Source organism: Bubalus kerabau, chromosome 2 (assembly GCF_029407905.1).
Source record: "Bubalus kerabau isolate K-KA32 ecotype Philippines breed swamp buffalo chromosome 2, PCC_UOA_SB_1v2, whole genome shotgun sequence".
Taxonomy (NCBI): domain Eukaryota; kingdom Metazoa; phylum Chordata; class Mammalia; order Artiodactyla; family Bovidae; genus Bubalus; species Bubalus kerabau.
Window position 1 is genome coordinate 119,682,599 of NC_073625.1, and position 16,599 is coordinate 119,699,197.

Consider the following 16,599-nt stretch of genomic DNA (forward strand, 5'->3'; position numbering starts at 1 on the left):
ACCCACATTCCCCTACAACCCTTTGGGGGTCAGATGAGTTGCAAGTCCCTCTCCAGGACTGTGCTGAGGAAGACAGTTCTCTCCATCTGGGGATCTGGGTTGAACTGCCTGAGTCTCTTCAGCTGTTTCTCCTCCCATCTGGTTCTGATTCCACCACCATCTATCTGAGCCCCATTTGATTCCCTGGAAATGTGGGTTCCAGAGAGGGCCTGGGAGAGTCCCCACAATCTCTGAGAGGCAGGCGGGCCCCTCTACAGAGAGAGAGGAAGAGGGGTTGGCTCCAGGTCCCCTCAGGTCACATGCTGGAGATCCACTGGGGTCCCACTTCTCCCCTGTTCTCAGGCTGCGAGTGTCCACTCTGCCAGCACGTGGGGCCCTGGAAAGAGCATTCCATGGGTCTCGGAGCTGATGGTTGAGGAAGGCCTGGGTCTGCCGACCAGCTGCTCATACTCTCCCCGTCCTTCATCTCCCTTCGTGTGGGAAATGCAAGTTCTAAACCAGATCAATAAGATGTTAGTGACAACAAGAAACCCTCATTTGAGCATGTGCCTCAGGCTTACTCTCTAAGGCTCCAGCCACCTGGAGCTGGGCACAGCGGGGCTTCCCACCCTAGTGCAGCCAGGACACTGAAATCCAGGGGGTGACACGATGTGGTCATCCCACAGGGAGATAGCAACACTGCCCAGGAAGAGAGACCAGATTAAATGCGTCTCCCTGCCCTCAAGCAGCTCAGCCTAGCAGGAGAGCTAGGCTAGGATGTCACAAGCAGACATCCAAAGACTTGGGCATGGGGTGGGGTGGGAGGAGGCCTCAGGTTGGACCCCTTCTCCGCTCCACGAAGCCCCCTTTAGTTCACTAGGCAGTGGTCTAGGGTAAGGGCTGGGTGCTGTGGTCCCCAGGCTGCAATGTTCTGGGTCAGAGACCAGGGCCCGGCTGTGCCCTGCCAGGGCCTGGGGTGAGCCGACCGAGGGTGGTGGCGGGGGCCTGCTCTGCCACTCTCTTAGATGCCCGGAAGCCTGAGGGCATGACGACTGGCTGCTTTCCCAGAAAATACAGTTCAGTTCGTTGTCTGCCTGGCCTGTCCTTGAGCCCAGGCCCAGCTCTGTCCCATGGCGGCAATCAACAGTGAGCCGCCCCTGCTACTGGAACCCAGGGAGGAGAATAGGCTCCCAGAGCCTGAGAGACCCTCCTTGTGGGACCCTGGGCTCACCTCTCCAGCTCTGCTCTGCAGGCGAGGTGTCAGTGGAAGCTGAGTCTCCAATCCAGACCTCTGGGGCCTTCCCTGGGAACTGGGGATTTCGAGGGCTGGTTGCTGCTGCATTCAGAGCAGCGGGCCAGCCTCTGGAGAACTCAGAGGAAGGACTTTGTTTTCAGGGAAGGAGAGAGGGCAGGGGTCGCCTCCCATTCCTTGATGAGTGAGTGGCCCCTTTCCAGCCTGTCTCTGCCAGGGCGGGGGCATGGGGTCGATGGCGCTGGAATGACTCCCTGCCACCCCCACCCCTCAGTCTTTGAGCAATGGGCTTAGCACAGCTTGTGGTTGGTCATCCAGAGGAGACTTTCTGTGCCCTAGATCTGACCACAGTGAGCAGAGGGCGTTTTTCTGCTGGGAACAGTGGGGTAGGCCTGCTGATGGAAGGGAGGGCTGACTCTGAGATGTGCGAGTTTAAAAACACAGGGTGATCTTGTAGGAAAGTGGGAGCGGGGGTTGGGGGTTTAATCAAGTTACCTGTAGATATGGAAGTTCTTATGATTGAGGGGCAAGGAAAAGAACGCTCAATTTTCAAGATGGTGCGATGTTTGTGTGAGGGATGGGGGTGGAGAGGGGTGGGCAGTGGGCAAGGAGGTGGCCATGTCTCCCTCTTTGAGGCTTCTGCACTGACCAAGACCCATGAAAGGGAGAATGAAAAGACCTGATTTCTAGTCCCAGCTCTGCCAAAGACAGACTGAGCCTGACTCAATGTTCTCATCTGTGAAATGGGTTGTTAAAAATGTGCGGCCTGAAAAATCACCAAGCGGTGGCAATTGGATGTGAAGCTTTTTCAACTGTGAGGTGCTGTAGATTGGGACTGATGTTGCCGTCATCGGAGAGACCTGGTGAAGGAGCCCCACCTTTGGGGACAGGGATGGGGAGGGGGAGGGGCAGTTGAATGGGCACTCACATCATTCCTTCCCCGCTAGGAGGAGCACTTGGCACTTCCAGAGGGTGGATTGTCTGTGTGGCTGGATGAGGGGGTGGAGGGGAGCAGAGTCCGCCCTGCTCCCCGCTCTTCCCGCCCCCACCATCGCCGCAGGCTTCCCTTAGGGCAAACGTCCATCAGAGCAGGACCTTCCGCCTCCCTCTGCCCGCTCCCCACCCCGCCCTAGCACTGGCAGGGTTTCAGATACCCGGGGCGGTGGGGGTCGGGGATGGGGGAGAGGGGGAAGCCTGGCCGCCAGGAAGGGTGGGGCTGCCAGGCAGGCACCGCCCAGCTGCAGTGTGACCCCGCCAGTCCCGGAAACTCTCCAAACCCAGGACCTCAACGGACGTCCGGCAACTCAGAGGGGAGGCAGCAGGGCCTGCCAGGACGGAGGGCGTGTGGGACGCCTCTGAGGTCCCGTTGAGAAAGGAAGAGCTGTGTTTTATCCTACTCTAGAGTCAGAAGGCTGTGTGATGTCCTCCCAGTGTTAACAGAAGTAGCTGGGCGGCCTCCAGAAATGCTTTTCATCCCCAGATGCTGGCATTGGGTGGTGCACATATCCTGGATTTATTAATTTTTAAAAAGTTGCCACTTGTTGAAGAGTGTTTATCATGTGCTGGGCACTTGCTCAGCTTGTTCCCTACATGGATCCTTCACCAGCTCAGGGAGACACAATGACGTTATCATTGTGCCCTTTTCTTTCTTTCTTTTTTTTTTTTTTTTTTTTATTTTTTTCCCATCCTGAACCCTCTTCCCTCCTCCCTCCCCATTCCATCCCTCTGGGTCGTCCCAGTGCACCAGCCCGAAGCATCCAGTATCGTGCATCGAACCTGGACTGGCAACTCATTTCATACATGATATTTTACATGTTTCAATGCCATCATTGTGCCCTTTTCATGGATGAGGAAACTGAAGCTCAAGGGCAAGGGTTACTTGCTCAAGGTCACAGAAATACTAATTACTGGAGTCTGGATTCAAAACCAGGTAGGTCTGGCTGATTTCAGACCCCAGTTTCTTAATTTTCCTAGAAGGCAGGAACCGAAGTTCATACACCCTTGTGGAACACCTAGTACCTGACAGGTACCCAATAAAGATGCATTGAATAGTGCTTGACACATTTTGGGGGGTCTGATTCTCTCCATTATAGTCTGATGAAATGACAGACTGGGCAAAAGTACCTGTCTCAGCGACAAGCATACAGTTGGTCCACATACATCTAAAGGTAAGACCCAGCTTTTCTCCTTTCTACATGCGATATCTGTGCTCATGAATAATATTTTCAGAGAACACAGCCTCCCCGTGGGTCTCTGCCCAGGCAAGGCTATTAAAAGTCCCCATTAGACCTCGCCTTAGCGAGTGAAGGGCTTTGGGAGTGGGGTTGGGGGAGGTAAAGGAAGAGGCTGTGACTCTCTTCTCTTGGAGTCCCAGATGTCGGGAGTCTGGCAGGGGGGAGGAAAGACACCTGCTTTCTTTGCTGATGCCGCTGAGGGAGCCCTTCTGTCTGCCTGGATGGAGGTAGCCTGGAGGCTTCTGGACCTAGAAGCTTGGCTTGCACAGAGCTCTGAGAGGCTGGGCCTCGCTGTCTGGCCCAGGTGTGTGAGATGTGATGACTGTGTCCTGCAGTGAAGGATGCTGGGTGAGTCGGGTCTTGTGAAAGAGGAAGGGGCCTGTGGTGGGCCAGGTAAGCTGACTCCAGGTCCTCTCGTCCCCCCGAGGTTCACTTGGCCTGCTTCCTCATTCCCTGCCTCCTGGCCTGCCTGTCTTCAACTCTCCTTGAAGTGGTCAGGATAGTACTGTTCCATACTTCCAACAGTTCAAGCCTTTCCGGCTGGGTCTTATCCAATCCACATTGACGTGGAATCAGAGTCCAGGCAGAAAACATAACCTATTCCAGAAACCTCAGCCGAGGGAAACCAGTTATAAAGGCATTGGAAGAGATGAAAGGGCAGATGTGGGTGAAAGCTGGCCTTGAGAGTAGCAGCCACGGGAAAAAAAACGACACCATGCCTGGTGGAAGTCTGGAGCAGAGAGAGTGTTTCCAGAACCCAGGGAGAGCCAGAGTCCTGGCGGAGGTTCCCTGGCAGGAATGGGGACCCCAGAGGTGATCTGCCAGATAGAGGGAGAGGGTGTGGGGAGAAAGCTCTGGTTTTTACCCTCCTCTTCCTCGTAGTCTCCTGATTGGTTGGGACTTGAGCAAATGCAGCCTGTAGGGGTCAGTCCCCCGTGAGGGAGGGCAGAGGAAGTGTGGAGGGGAGGGCAGACGGGCAAATGACCTCCTTACCTCCAGCTTGTCAGACCTTCGGAAAAGAACACATCTTTCCAAGCAGTAATCAGGAGCGTCAGCCCTGGAGAGTCAACTTGCCTCTGGAAGTAGTCCCAGATCCAGTGATGGTTACTGCAGTTAGTGGTGATGCCCAAGTGTTATCCCTGCTGGGAGTGAGCCAGGGAAAAGGAGGATTTGTGTGGGTGTGTGTGTGTGTGTGCGCGCGTGGTAGATCTGTCTCCTTACCTTTTTCAAAGGATAGGAGTACCTCCGTGCTTTTAATAGAGCACCAGTTTTCATGTTAGGTCATAATAGCAGTCTCTGGGGCAGAAAGCTCCATGGCAGGCCGTGAGGCAGACGAACATGCCTATTAGGAAGAGGCACTGGCCTCAGGAACAGGATACCTGAGGCTAAGTCTCAGCTCAGACAAGTCGCTTACCATCTTTGAACCTCAGGCTCTGTGTCTTTCAGAAGGGGACTGTACATTTTACAGGGTTCTGCAGAAATGCAGGACAACATGTATGTGTGGGGGTTTGTAGACTACAGCGGGCTTGGGTAGAAAAGCCTGTGCCTGGGACACACACCATCACAGGAGAGTTGCTTTGTCTGCTTGTGGATTTGATGAGTCCCCGTGGAGTGGGCGCCTAAAACCCTCGTTTTATAATCGCAGAGTCAAAAAGATCATTGCAGTCAGCTTGTCCAAGCTCTCTCCTAAAGGAGAGTCAGTTCTCCAGAGTTCTTGGAGATGATCCTTCCTACTTTTCCTCCTTCCTGCTTTCTCTCCTTCTCTCTTTGCATTTCTCTCCCAGCACCCCACCCCCCCACCCGCCTGTTTTTCTCATTCCCTCTTCCTTCCTCTCTTCCACAAATATTTGGAGCACTTACTCTCTGGCAGGCAGTGCGCTGGATGCTGGATGCTGGATCCTGCAGCAGGAATGGAGACAGAAGTGCTCATGGAGCTTACGGTCTAACACTTGAAAGTCTGCAAACAATGTCTGTTGAATACCTCTAGTCACAGGATACAGGATGCTTACTACTTTAGAAGACAGTCTATTTTGTGGGTTCATTTCCCCTTATTTAAACCAAATTCTGCCTCCACGGAATGCTTGTTCTGATCTTTGGAACTAGAGAGAACAAGTCTAACCCCATTTCCTATGTCACCGCCCTTAAAATGTGGGAAAATAAACATTGAACACTCAGAAAATATTCGCACTCTCCAGTTTCCACTTGTGAAGGGGGAGCTGATTCTCCGTGAAGTTAAATTGCTTAAGGGCATGAGGTCAGAGGCAGGGTGGGCTATCACCTGGGTGCTTGGGCCTGGTTCCCAGGCCACCTGGGGCAGAGGGAAGCTGTGTGGTGGAGACTCACAGAGGGACGCAGACGGAAGTGCGCAGGTGGCCAAGGAGGGGGGCGCATGTGAAGCAAGGGGGTCGGTCAGTGTGGAGGGTGCGGTGTGTGTGAGGCATGCTCTGGCTGGCTGCCTAGGACAAGCCTGAGCTCCAGCGTTTCTGGGCTGATTCACTGCTTCCTCTCTCCCCAAAGGAATCCCCTTTATAGCTCTCCAGGCCGGACCCCTGGATCCCTGGGAATGCTGTCTGACAGCTGTGTGAGTGCAGCCGTGGCTCCTGAACCGGGTGCCAGCTGGGCGTGCTCTGGGAGCCACCGCTTGGGATGTCAGAGGCGAGCTGCTGCAGCCGCCCTGCCCTTCCGTCAGCAGGAAGCCCAGCCGCATACACTTGGACAGGAAGCCCCGGCGCTGGCCAGCTGAGCAAGCTCTGGTTTCTCCTGAGTCTGAGGCTTTGGCCCAGCACAGAGGGAGGCGAGCCAGGTGCTGCGGCTGGGCGGCACTGACAGCTCCGCGGGCTCCACCTCGGACTGGGGATATGGGTTCAAGGGTGTGAGCAGAAGAGCATCATGGAAGCTGGGCCAGAGGAGTTGCTTCCTGGAGGAAGGGTGAGGGAGTGGGAACACAGTGTCTAGCAGAGTTGGGCCAGCTGGCTGAGGATCTGCAAAGACTTTTGTGATGGTTCCAGACAGAACGTGTTCCCTTGGGTTCAGACCTCCAACATCAACTCACACCAGCTCCAACCTCCGGGCTGCCTCCACCTCCAAGGAAACACAGGATCATCTCTTGGGGTGGGATGTCCACACATTCCCAGCTTGAAAATGACTCCTCTCGGGGAAAATTCTTTTGTAATATAGCAAGCTGCATTCTGAGTGAATTAATAAAATATGGAGTGTGCTCAGCTGGGGACAAAAGCAATTTCACATTCAAGGCTGATAATTTTGCTTCTGAGTGCTACATGTGAGGATCTTCAAGGCAGTCTATGTGTGCATACAACCACCCCAAGGACCCCCAGAATTTGCAGAGTGCTTCAGTTTTTCACAAGTCACTCAGGGACTTTCACCCCCACATTTGGGTTTTACTACCTGATAGGCCAGTAAGAGATAACTGATATCTGAGGATCAGGAGGTAAGTAGATCGGCTCAAGGTCCGGAAGCCCAGCAACGGCAGAGCCAGAAGCACTCCATAACTTCTGATGCTCTGGAAAGCGACCTAGACAATTACTTTCCAGGGGCCTGAGCATCTCCTACCCTGCCCTGGACTGTGTGCCTTCAAGCACAGGCACACGGTGGGTTGGGTGGTGCTCCAGGCTGGAATCTGTTCCTGATAGCCTGTGGCTTTGTCAAAACCTCCTCCTGGGTGAATCGTGTCTGTGGCTTTAGTTGCTGTCCTTGGCATCTCCACAACTTTTAATTTGTGCCATTTTATTTAATTTTTTAAAAATATTTTTCGATGTGGGCCATTTTTAAAGTCTTTATTGAATTTGTTACAATATTATTTCTGTTTCATGTTTCTTTATTATTATTATTATTATTGGTCATGAGGCATGTGGGATCTTAGTTCCCTGACTAGGGACCAAACCCTCGCCCCCTGCATTGGAAGGTGAAGTCTTAGCCACTGAATCACCAGGGAAGTCCCTATGCCATTTTAATAATCTGCTGCTGCTAAGTCGCTTCAGTCGTGTCCGACTCTGTGCGACCCCATAGACAGCAGCCCACCAGGCCCGCCTGTCCCTGGGATTCTCTAGGCAAGAACACTGGAGTGGGTTGCCATTTCCTTCTCCAATGCATGAAAGTGAAAAGTGAAAGTGAAGTCGCTCAGTCGTGTCCAACTCTTCGCGACCCCATGGACTGCAGCCCACTAGGCTCCTCCGTCCATGGGATTTTCCAGGCAAGAGTACTGGAGTGGGGTGCCATTGCCTTCTCTGTTTTAATAATCTAGATTTCATCTATAGTTGATGCCTCTGTGATTCTGATTCTAGACCAGAGGTAGGCAATTTTTTTCTAAAAAGTGCTAGATAGCAAATACTTTAAGTTTGTGGTCCATTTGGTCTCTGTTGTAGCTGCTCAATTTCACAGTTGATGCAGAAGCAACATAGACATGTCAACAAATAGGGTGGCTATGTTCCAATAAAACTTTATTCGCAAAAACAGGAAGTGAGCTGGATTTGGTAGCTAAACTGTAGTTGGCTGACCTCTGCTTTAGAGCTTCTTGAAGACAAAGGCTCATTTGTTCATATACAACCACAACCGCTCTCCCCGCTCTCTGCACCCACGTTGTGTTGACTATGTTTATATGTTTATACTTTGAGCTTAATAGGAATTCAGTGTTAATTCAGTGAATGAATACATGAATGAGTTTCAAATGAAACCATTATAGAACTTGTTAGATTTCCATTCAGATCCTCGTCTGGAAGCAATATGATATTGTTGAGTCTAAGTTCATTGGGAAGAAGGGCTTCCCTGGTGGCTGAGATGGTAAAGAATTTGCCTGCCAATGCAGGAAATGCAGGTTCGATCCCTGGGTTGGGAAGATCCCTTGGAGAAAGGAATGGCTACCCACTCCAGTATTCTTGCCTGGGAAATCCCATGGGCAGAGAAGCCTGGTGAGCTACAGTCCATGGGGTCTTAAAGAGCAGACACAACTGAGTAACTAACGCTTTCACTTTCATTGGGAGGAATTTGAAGGCTCTGGTTTCAACACCAATTCTGCGACTTTCTAGCTGTTAAAACTTGGGCATGTCAGCTACTCTATCTCAGTCTCAGGTTGCCCATATGAGATATAGGATGATAACTACCTCAAAGCATTGTTGTGGGATAAACAGAAAGCATGGAAAGCTGGGGACCCAGTGTTGAACAGACAGCAAGTGCTGAAGAAATTGTGACAGTCGCTCCTAGAAGGAGGTGGTGTTACCGCTGGGAGCCCAGCTGGGCCTCAGCACCCACCTCTGACACAGGAGAGGACATTGTGAGAGTAAGTAGAAGGATATCCCTTGGCCTGGAAAAAGTAGGGTCATGTAGACCCAGACAGTTTTACAGAGGTCTCCCATGTGGCCCTCCCATAAGCATCCTAAACTCACTGTCTAGAACAGACCTCCTCATCTTTATCCTCCACTTCCTAAGCTGCTCTATTTTTTTAAAGTCTTTGCTGAATTTGTTGCAATATTGTTTCTGTTTTATATTTTAGGGTTTTGGCTGCATGTGGGATGGAATCCTCACTCCCTGCCCTGAAAGGCAAGTCTTAACCACTGGACGGCCAAGGAAGCCAAGCTGCTCTTCTGTCTCCATCTCTCCAGATCCCAAGTCAGAAATCTGCAGGTCATCGGCAGATGAGGCTTGCTCCCTCCTATCCCAAGACCAGCAGCCACCAAAGAGCCACCCTCCCCTCCTCCTGATACCCCTCCTGTCACAGTCTTACACCTATGCAGTTGCGGTAGCTGCTTCCAGTGACTCACAGCTCTATGCATTCAACCACTATGCTGTTATGTTTATGCTTCAAAATACACACTAACCTTGTCCCGCTCAGCTTCTAAAATCTCCAATGCCTCCCCATTCATAGTAGACCAAAGTCCAGTTTCTTAGCCAGAGTTGTTCTCCACTGATCTCTGTTCGTCTCTCCAGCTTCATCCCTTAGCATCCTTTGCTTGCCATGCCACTTGTCCTAGCCTCACAGATGAACTTCACTCTATTCATTCGCCTCTTTTGTATTTTTATGTTGTTATACCTTCTCATACCCCAGAATTCCCATCCTCTCCAAAATGTCACAAATCAGGCATTAAATACTATCCTGCAGCCCTAGAGTTTTTAAACACTGTATTTAAAGGTACTTCACTCAGTTCTAGTTAGGAACTTAGCTCTGGGAAAATTTGTGCCAATGGTATATTAAAGTGTGATATATAAGTTCCCTCTTTCTCCAGTGGTCATGTATGGATGTGAGAATTGGACTGTGAAGAAAGCTGAGTGCTGAAGAATTGATGCTTTTGAACTGTGGTGTTGGAGAAGACTCTTGAGAGTCCCTTGGACTGTAAGAAGATCCAACCAGTCCATTCTGAAGGAGATCAGCCCTGGGTGTTCATTAGAAGGACTGATGCTAAAGCTGAAACTCCAGTCCTTTGGCCACCTCATGTGAAGAGTTGACTCATTGGAAAAGACTCTGATGCTGGGAAGGATTGGGGCAGGAGGAGAAGGGGACGACAGGATGAGATGGCTGGATGGCATCACTGACTCAATGGACGTGAGTCTGAGTGAACTCTGGGAGTTGGTGATGGACAGGGAGGCCTGGCGTGCTGCGATTCATGGGGTCGCAAAGAGTCAGACACAACTGAGCGACTGAACTGAACTGAGTTAATTGAAAGGGAACTTATATATCAGATGCCTTCTGTCTAGAAGCGTCCCTGGTACATCCAGAAAAGAAATGTGCTGGCATTGGACTTATGGATCAGCTCTCTTAACAGTAAACGCGAGGCTTCCAACCCAGTAGAATGATGATGCAGCCGGTGCTAGGTGAGTGCTATGTGACTAAACTGTTCTTCCAGAGTTCCTCTGGTGTCACAGAGGGCTCCTCCCAGCAACAAAAGAACCTGTCACTGTGACCAATCATGAATTCAGCACTGTAACGGAGTGGCCTTCCCCCACATCCTCTGCTTTAGCTCCCCTCTGAAGTACCTAGATAACAGTATTTGATGCACATTTCCTGAGTTGTGTGGCAGATATGAAAACCCCCCACTGCATGGAAGATGTTGACTACTTGACTATCCTGAGCACACAGCCCCAGGCTTCCTGGAGCCTAAGGACGGATAAGGTTAACCTTGTGACCCCACCGTGTTCCTTCATCATCAGCCCGTCAGACACGTGCGCAAACTGATTTTGAGACCACTCTCCCTCACTTGGCCTTTAAATATGCAGTGCTGAAACCCTGTGGGGAGCTCAGGGATTTTTACAGCGTGAGCCACCTGTCTTGCGGTGCCCTGCAGTAAACCTTTCTCTGCTCCAAACTCTGACATTTCAGTTTGTTTGCCCTCACTGTGCGTTAGTCACATGAACTTGCGCTAACAGCATGATCAGCAGCTGGTTCTTGGTCTCCTACAACTTCAAAGCCTGGCGAGCTTGGAATGAAGGATGAGGCCTCCAGGGTACAGGATATGGAAGGGTGAAAAATCACATGGACGTTCTCCTTGACTTTCTGCTGATGGGTGATAGCAGCTCTCCTCAACCTTGGAAATGGCCTCAAGTGGAAACACCCAGGACTGGTCCATATTGGTCCTCTCTGGACCTCTCTGCTCCACCCCAGCTCTATCCCTGGTCTTACCTGCTACCCACTCGGGGCTTATTGGAATCCTCTTGCCTCTCTTGCTCCCCTAAGAATAGGGAACCAGGACACGGTGCCTCACACGGTGTTGATGGGACTTTGAGCCCCATCTGTTTGCACCCCAGGGTAGCCTAGTGGCATTTCCAGAGGCACAAAGGTATTTTCTTTTACAGAGCAATGTAAAAAGGCATAATTCTTCTCAGACATCAGCAAAGCAGAAAACTTGGGTAAATGAATTGAAATCTTTTTCTTAAAAATAAGAGAAGAACAGTTGTTTTTGCTTAAAATATGCTGTTACTAACCTCTCTAATATAGAATTCCTTTTTGGTTTAGAAGTAGTGAAGTGTAATGGATGGAGAATGACATGGAAAAATTTCTCTTAATCATCTCATCTCTATCTTATAAAATGCTCCTTTTGGATGCTAACTCACCTATACCCTAGGACTGTTAGGAAAAACATTGCTGGTTGGAATTTCTACAGTGCTTTGAACTGTTAGTAAGAAAGAACTGTGAGAGGCATGTCTGGGTTTTAGAAACTTGAAATATTGAAACCTCAGCTTATTAAACAAATGGATAGATTTAGACATGGTAAAATAATCTACAACATTGAAAAGATGAATATCACAATGCATTTAAAATGTGATTAGATTTACTGAGGTTTAACAGCATTTTAAGTGAACCTTCTGTGGTAAAAGCAGTTACAGGACTTCTCAATATTGTATTGATTAGGATTTGGTTTGTGTTTAAGCAAGGTAGTTTGTTTCTCTTTCATGTAAAAGTTTTGGTGGGTGGTCTGAGTTGATGTCACCTCCCTAGTATCAGAGATCCAGATTTATTCATTCATTTCATCAGTCAGTCAGTTAGTCAGCAAAATTTGTTTAGCACCAATTAGGTACTGGCATTATAGAAATAGAGGAAGGGAAAAAAAGGCCCAACAAAAATCTTTGCCATCGTGGACTTTACATTTTGTTGTTCTCTTGGGCATGGCCTTGACTTTATTGCCTGACATGGCAATATCTTTGCATTCTAGGCAGCAGTCTAGAGGAAGGAATGAAGAAGGAGGCAAAGAACGCACCTGTGTAATCTCTTAAGAAAGGATCTTGGAAGCCACATGACTCTTTTCCCTACATTTCATGCAATGATTAGTCACGTAGTCCCACCTAACTGCAAGGGAAGCTGGGAAATGTAGTCTTAATTTCAGCTGACTACCATATGTCCAGGTGAAAGTCTATTATTAAGGAAGAAGGGGAGATAAATAATGGTGGAGGCAAGGGACTACAGGTATCTCCCACAAATAAGACTTGTAATTAAAAAATTCATTTTATTTAATTTGATGTGTTCAAAATATTATTTTTCCAGCATGCAGCAAATTATTTCACATTCTTTTGTTTTGTTGCTCATCTTTGAAATCTGGTGTCTTTCTTACATCACTTGCATTCTCTCCTTCACTCATCTACATCTCAGTTTAGATCAGAACATTGCAAGTGTTCATAGCCACATTGGATAATGCATTCCTGGAGCCTGGCAACTTGAAATGTGGACCATGGTTCAGCAGCATCCACAACACTGGGAAGCTTGTTAGAAATGAAGACTCTCAGGCCCCACTCCAGACCTGCTCAATTAGAATCTAAGATCCCCATCTGACTGGTGTGCATATCAAAGTATGATAGGCACTGTTCTGTAATGCTTCCATGAGAACCTATTGGCAGTTTCCATGAGAACCTAATAAAAAGTCTAGAGAAAAGAGAAACCACTCCCAGTGAACTCTCTGGAATCAAGTGTGAGAACTGGTCAGGCACCATCTCTCCTTTTTCTGATCCCATTAGACTGTTAATTAGACCTTCTTAGAAGGGACACTTTTAAAGATGTTACATTTAAATTAAATTAATTTTATTAATTGACCAAGGGAGAGACGTTAAAGAGCAAACATAGTATTGTTGGGTTATGAGTGGATTTAATTTTCAAGGGTATCCTCCAATGCCATGAGCACAGCTTTAAAATACATTAGATTTCTCTCAAGCTTGTTGCCTGATTTTTTTCCCACAGCTTTGCTGCTAAGATGCTTCAGTCGTGTCCGACTCTGTGCGACCCCATAGACAGCAGCCCACCAGGCCCGCCTGTCCCTGGGATTCTCTAGGCAAGAACACTGGAGTGGGTTGCCATTTCCTTCTCTAATGCATGAAAGTGAAAAGTGAAAGTGAAGTCGCTCAGTCATGTCCGACTCTTAGCGACCCCATGGACTGCAGCCTACCAGGATCGTCCATCCATGGGATTTTCCAGGCAAGAGTACTGGAGTGGGGTGCCATTGCCTTCTCTTTATTGAGATACAATTCACAGGCTATACAAGTCACAGATTTCAATTGCATATTTTTTGTATATTCACAGAGTTGTGCAACCATCACCAAAGCCAATTTCAGAACACTTTCATCATCTTTAAAAGAAATCCTATACCTCTCGGCCATTACTCCCCATTTCCTGCTAGCCCTAGGCAATCAGTAGTTCACTTTATGTCATGATAGATCTGCCTATCGGAACAGTTCATATAAAGAAGCATACCATCTATAGTCTTTGGTGACTAGGACTTTTCACTTAACAGTGTTTTCAAGGTTCATCTATATTGTAGACGTGTGTGCCCACTTGCCAAATCTCTTCAGTTGTGTCTGACTCCTTGAGACCCCATGGACTGTAGCCCACCAGGCTCCTCTGTCCATTGAATTCTCCAGGCAAGAATACTGGAGTGGGTTGCCATGTCCTCCTCCAGGGGATCTTCCTGACCCAGGGATCGAACCCTCATCTCTTACATCTCTTGCATTGGCAGGCAGTCTCTTTACCTCTAAGCCACCAGGGAAGCCCCATATTGTAGATGTATTGGTACTTTATTCCTTTTTGTGGCTGAATAATATTCCATGGCATGGATATATCACATTTTCTTTATCCATTCACAAATTTGTAAAGTGTTAATACAAAGCCAGCAAAAAGGGGGAAAACAGTAAGTAAATCTCAAGGAAGTAACAGCTCCTACAGGGTTCAGAGTCATAGAGAATCAGAATGAAAAAGAACCTTAAAAATCACTCAGTTCTTTCTTTTCCATGTGGAAAACCTGAGACCCAGGGTAGGAAAGCCATTTGCCCAGGGTCCTTCAATATCAGGGTTTGAGCTGGAATGAGGTCCAGGTTGTCCTGACTCCAAGTCCCTGGCACCACCTGTATCCAGGGTCTCGGGGTTCCTCTCCAAGGTGGGAACGGTAGTCCCTAGTGACAGCAGGGAAAGGCACAAGTCTTCTGTCTCAGTCTTGGTCTCTATTTTAGAGAACTGTTCTGAATTCAGAGCCCCAAGGTGGGTTTGAAGTTACTTCTGGAGAGCTGTTTAGCAGCACTGGTACTAGGAAGTTTGTCTGATATTCTAGAACTCTCTCCACTGCACCTTCAGCCACTTCTCTCAATCATCAGAAAGAATGTATGAAAAATGCAGGAACCAAGTGCATCAAAGCTGGAACAGACCTCGCATCATCCGCTCAGGCATGAGCCTGTGATGTGGGGCGTGGAAGTCTGTTCCCTTTCAGCCTCCATCAAGGAGACGGGGCCATGGCTTTCACCTATTTGGGGATTCTAAATTAGGAAGACTGCATGCTGGGTAGTCAAAAACAACAGGTGTCCACAACCGTTATAAATCTAGTGTTCTCAAATGAGAAATAAATGGGAAGCTCTCTTCCAGCAAACAATGCCAGGGTTGGGAACTGACATGGGGGCAGCAGGAAGGTATTTGAAACAAGCCTGAGTATCCTTCTAGGGGCACATGTTCCCTTCTGACTGTCTCTCAGAGAGACAAAGGCAAGTTGAGTGGCCGACCAGGGTCCAACGGGTGATGAACCCACAAAGAGCCAAGACTCTGGGTCATGTGAGGAACAGCAGAGGTAACACAGGCCATTTAACCCTGAGAAGAGTCAGGCTCTGGAGAACTGGGAGAGTGTATTCTCCTGTCTTTAAATATTGGTGGAGCTCCCAACGAGTCAAGGTGGTTGGGGGAGGGGGTGGGCAAGACTAGAATTGAGAAGCGGGAGCGTACAAGGAGGCAGGTTTCAGTTTGGTGTGAAGATGTTTCTAGCAACCAGAAGTGACCACCAAGTGACAAGAGTGATTCCAAAGGTGGGGACCTCTCCTCCCCAGAAGTCTTCAAGCTGGGACATAGGAGGTCAGTGGATTAGCCTCTAAGATTGTGCTGTCCAATGCGGTAGCCACCAGCCACATGTGGCTTTTGAGTACATATAGAAATGATGGGCTTTATATAGAAAAGGGGACATACAGAAAATGATGGGCTTTTGAGCACATATAGAAATGATGACCTTTTGGATATATTGGCCAAGGCCAGAAGGCTGCCCCCTGCAGACACAGGTTCTTCTTCCAAACTTACCCCATTAGGTGAATCCTCCTCCTCAGGAGAAAAGGGAGGCAGGGGTGCATTTCTCCCAGTGCTACCAGAGTCAAAAGGGGTGGAGGGATGAAGGTTAGGTGCGCCCAGGCTTATAAGTCCCGTGTAAGCCAGTGTCTAGTGTTGTGTGATGGAAAGAGACTGGGGTTATGGATTAGATGCCCGGTAGACCAACCTGTGTAACCTGTGTCTTCCCACTGGTGCCAGCAATGCCCACGTGGGCAAGAATGGTGACTGCGCACGTAAGGGCATGTGGCCTTGCTGAGTGCAAGCTCAGGCCTTGATGCCACATAACTATTGTTCGAGTCCTCGACCCCACACTCGGTGTCTCACCTGTGACATCCAACACTGGTTTTCGGGGCTGGGCTTTTGTCTGTCTCTTAGCTGCTGGTCTTGTGTCTGAATTCTAGAACTGTGTGATTTCAGAGCTGTTAGAGCTCCCAAATACCATCCTGGCGTGCTGCAGATTAGGTAACTGGTCTGTAAGAGGGGAAGTGAGGTGGCAGCGAGGAAGAGGGCTGCAATGGGGGTTGTCCGTGACATGTGTGACTTCTCCACCCCGCCCCCACCCTGTCACCACCACTTCCTAGACCTAGTAATTCAGGAAGGCAGTCTGTCTGACCAAAAGGCAGGAAGTCCGGGCCACTCCCATCCCGGTGGCAGCCGGTTCTATTTTCAGGCCATCAGGGACCACACGCCCTCCAGGCCTGTGATACAAGCCCGGACTGCTCACTTTGGTTCTAGGATCTGCCGCATTCGGTCTGTTAGTTGTTTATGTTTTTCTTGCATTTTATATCTCTCTGACAACCTCAGGTCATCTCAGGTTCTCATGGATGTCTTCCAGACCCAGCATCTGGGAAGACACAAGGAGATATTTTCGGGATTTTTGTTATCATACTTTTCCCATTTACTTTATAGTTCATTGCGTACGTGCTAAGTCGCTTCTGTCACATCTGACTGTGTGACGCTGTGAACTGTAGCCCACCAGGCTCCTCTGTCCATGGGATTCTCCAGGCAAGGATACTGGAGTGGGTTGCCATGCTCTCCTCCAGTGAATCTTCCTGATCTAGGGATCGAAC

At 49.2% G+C, this 16,599-nt stretch overlaps 1 protein-coding gene across 1 annotated transcript in view; it reads right to left on the minus strand.

The window, feature by feature from the left end:
• Nucleotides 1–338: 338 nt before the first annotated feature.
• Nucleotides 339–16,599, minus strand: part of LOC129644468 (basic proline-rich protein-like) — a gene marked incomplete at its 5' end in the record, with an annotated part of 44,601 nt that continues 28,340 nt past the window's right edge. Inside the window, 5 exons of the mRNA XM_055570094.1 lie at nt 339–492; nt 2,160–2,297; nt 4,180–4,283; nt 5,326–5,364; nt 6,175–6,315. Coding sequence (XP_055426069.1) covers nt 339–492; nt 2,160–2,297; nt 4,180–4,283; nt 5,326–5,364; nt 6,175–6,315 — 576 coding nt within the window. The remainder of the gene's footprint in view (nt 493–2,159; nt 2,298–4,179; nt 4,284–5,325; nt 5,365–6,174; nt 6,316–16,599) is intronic.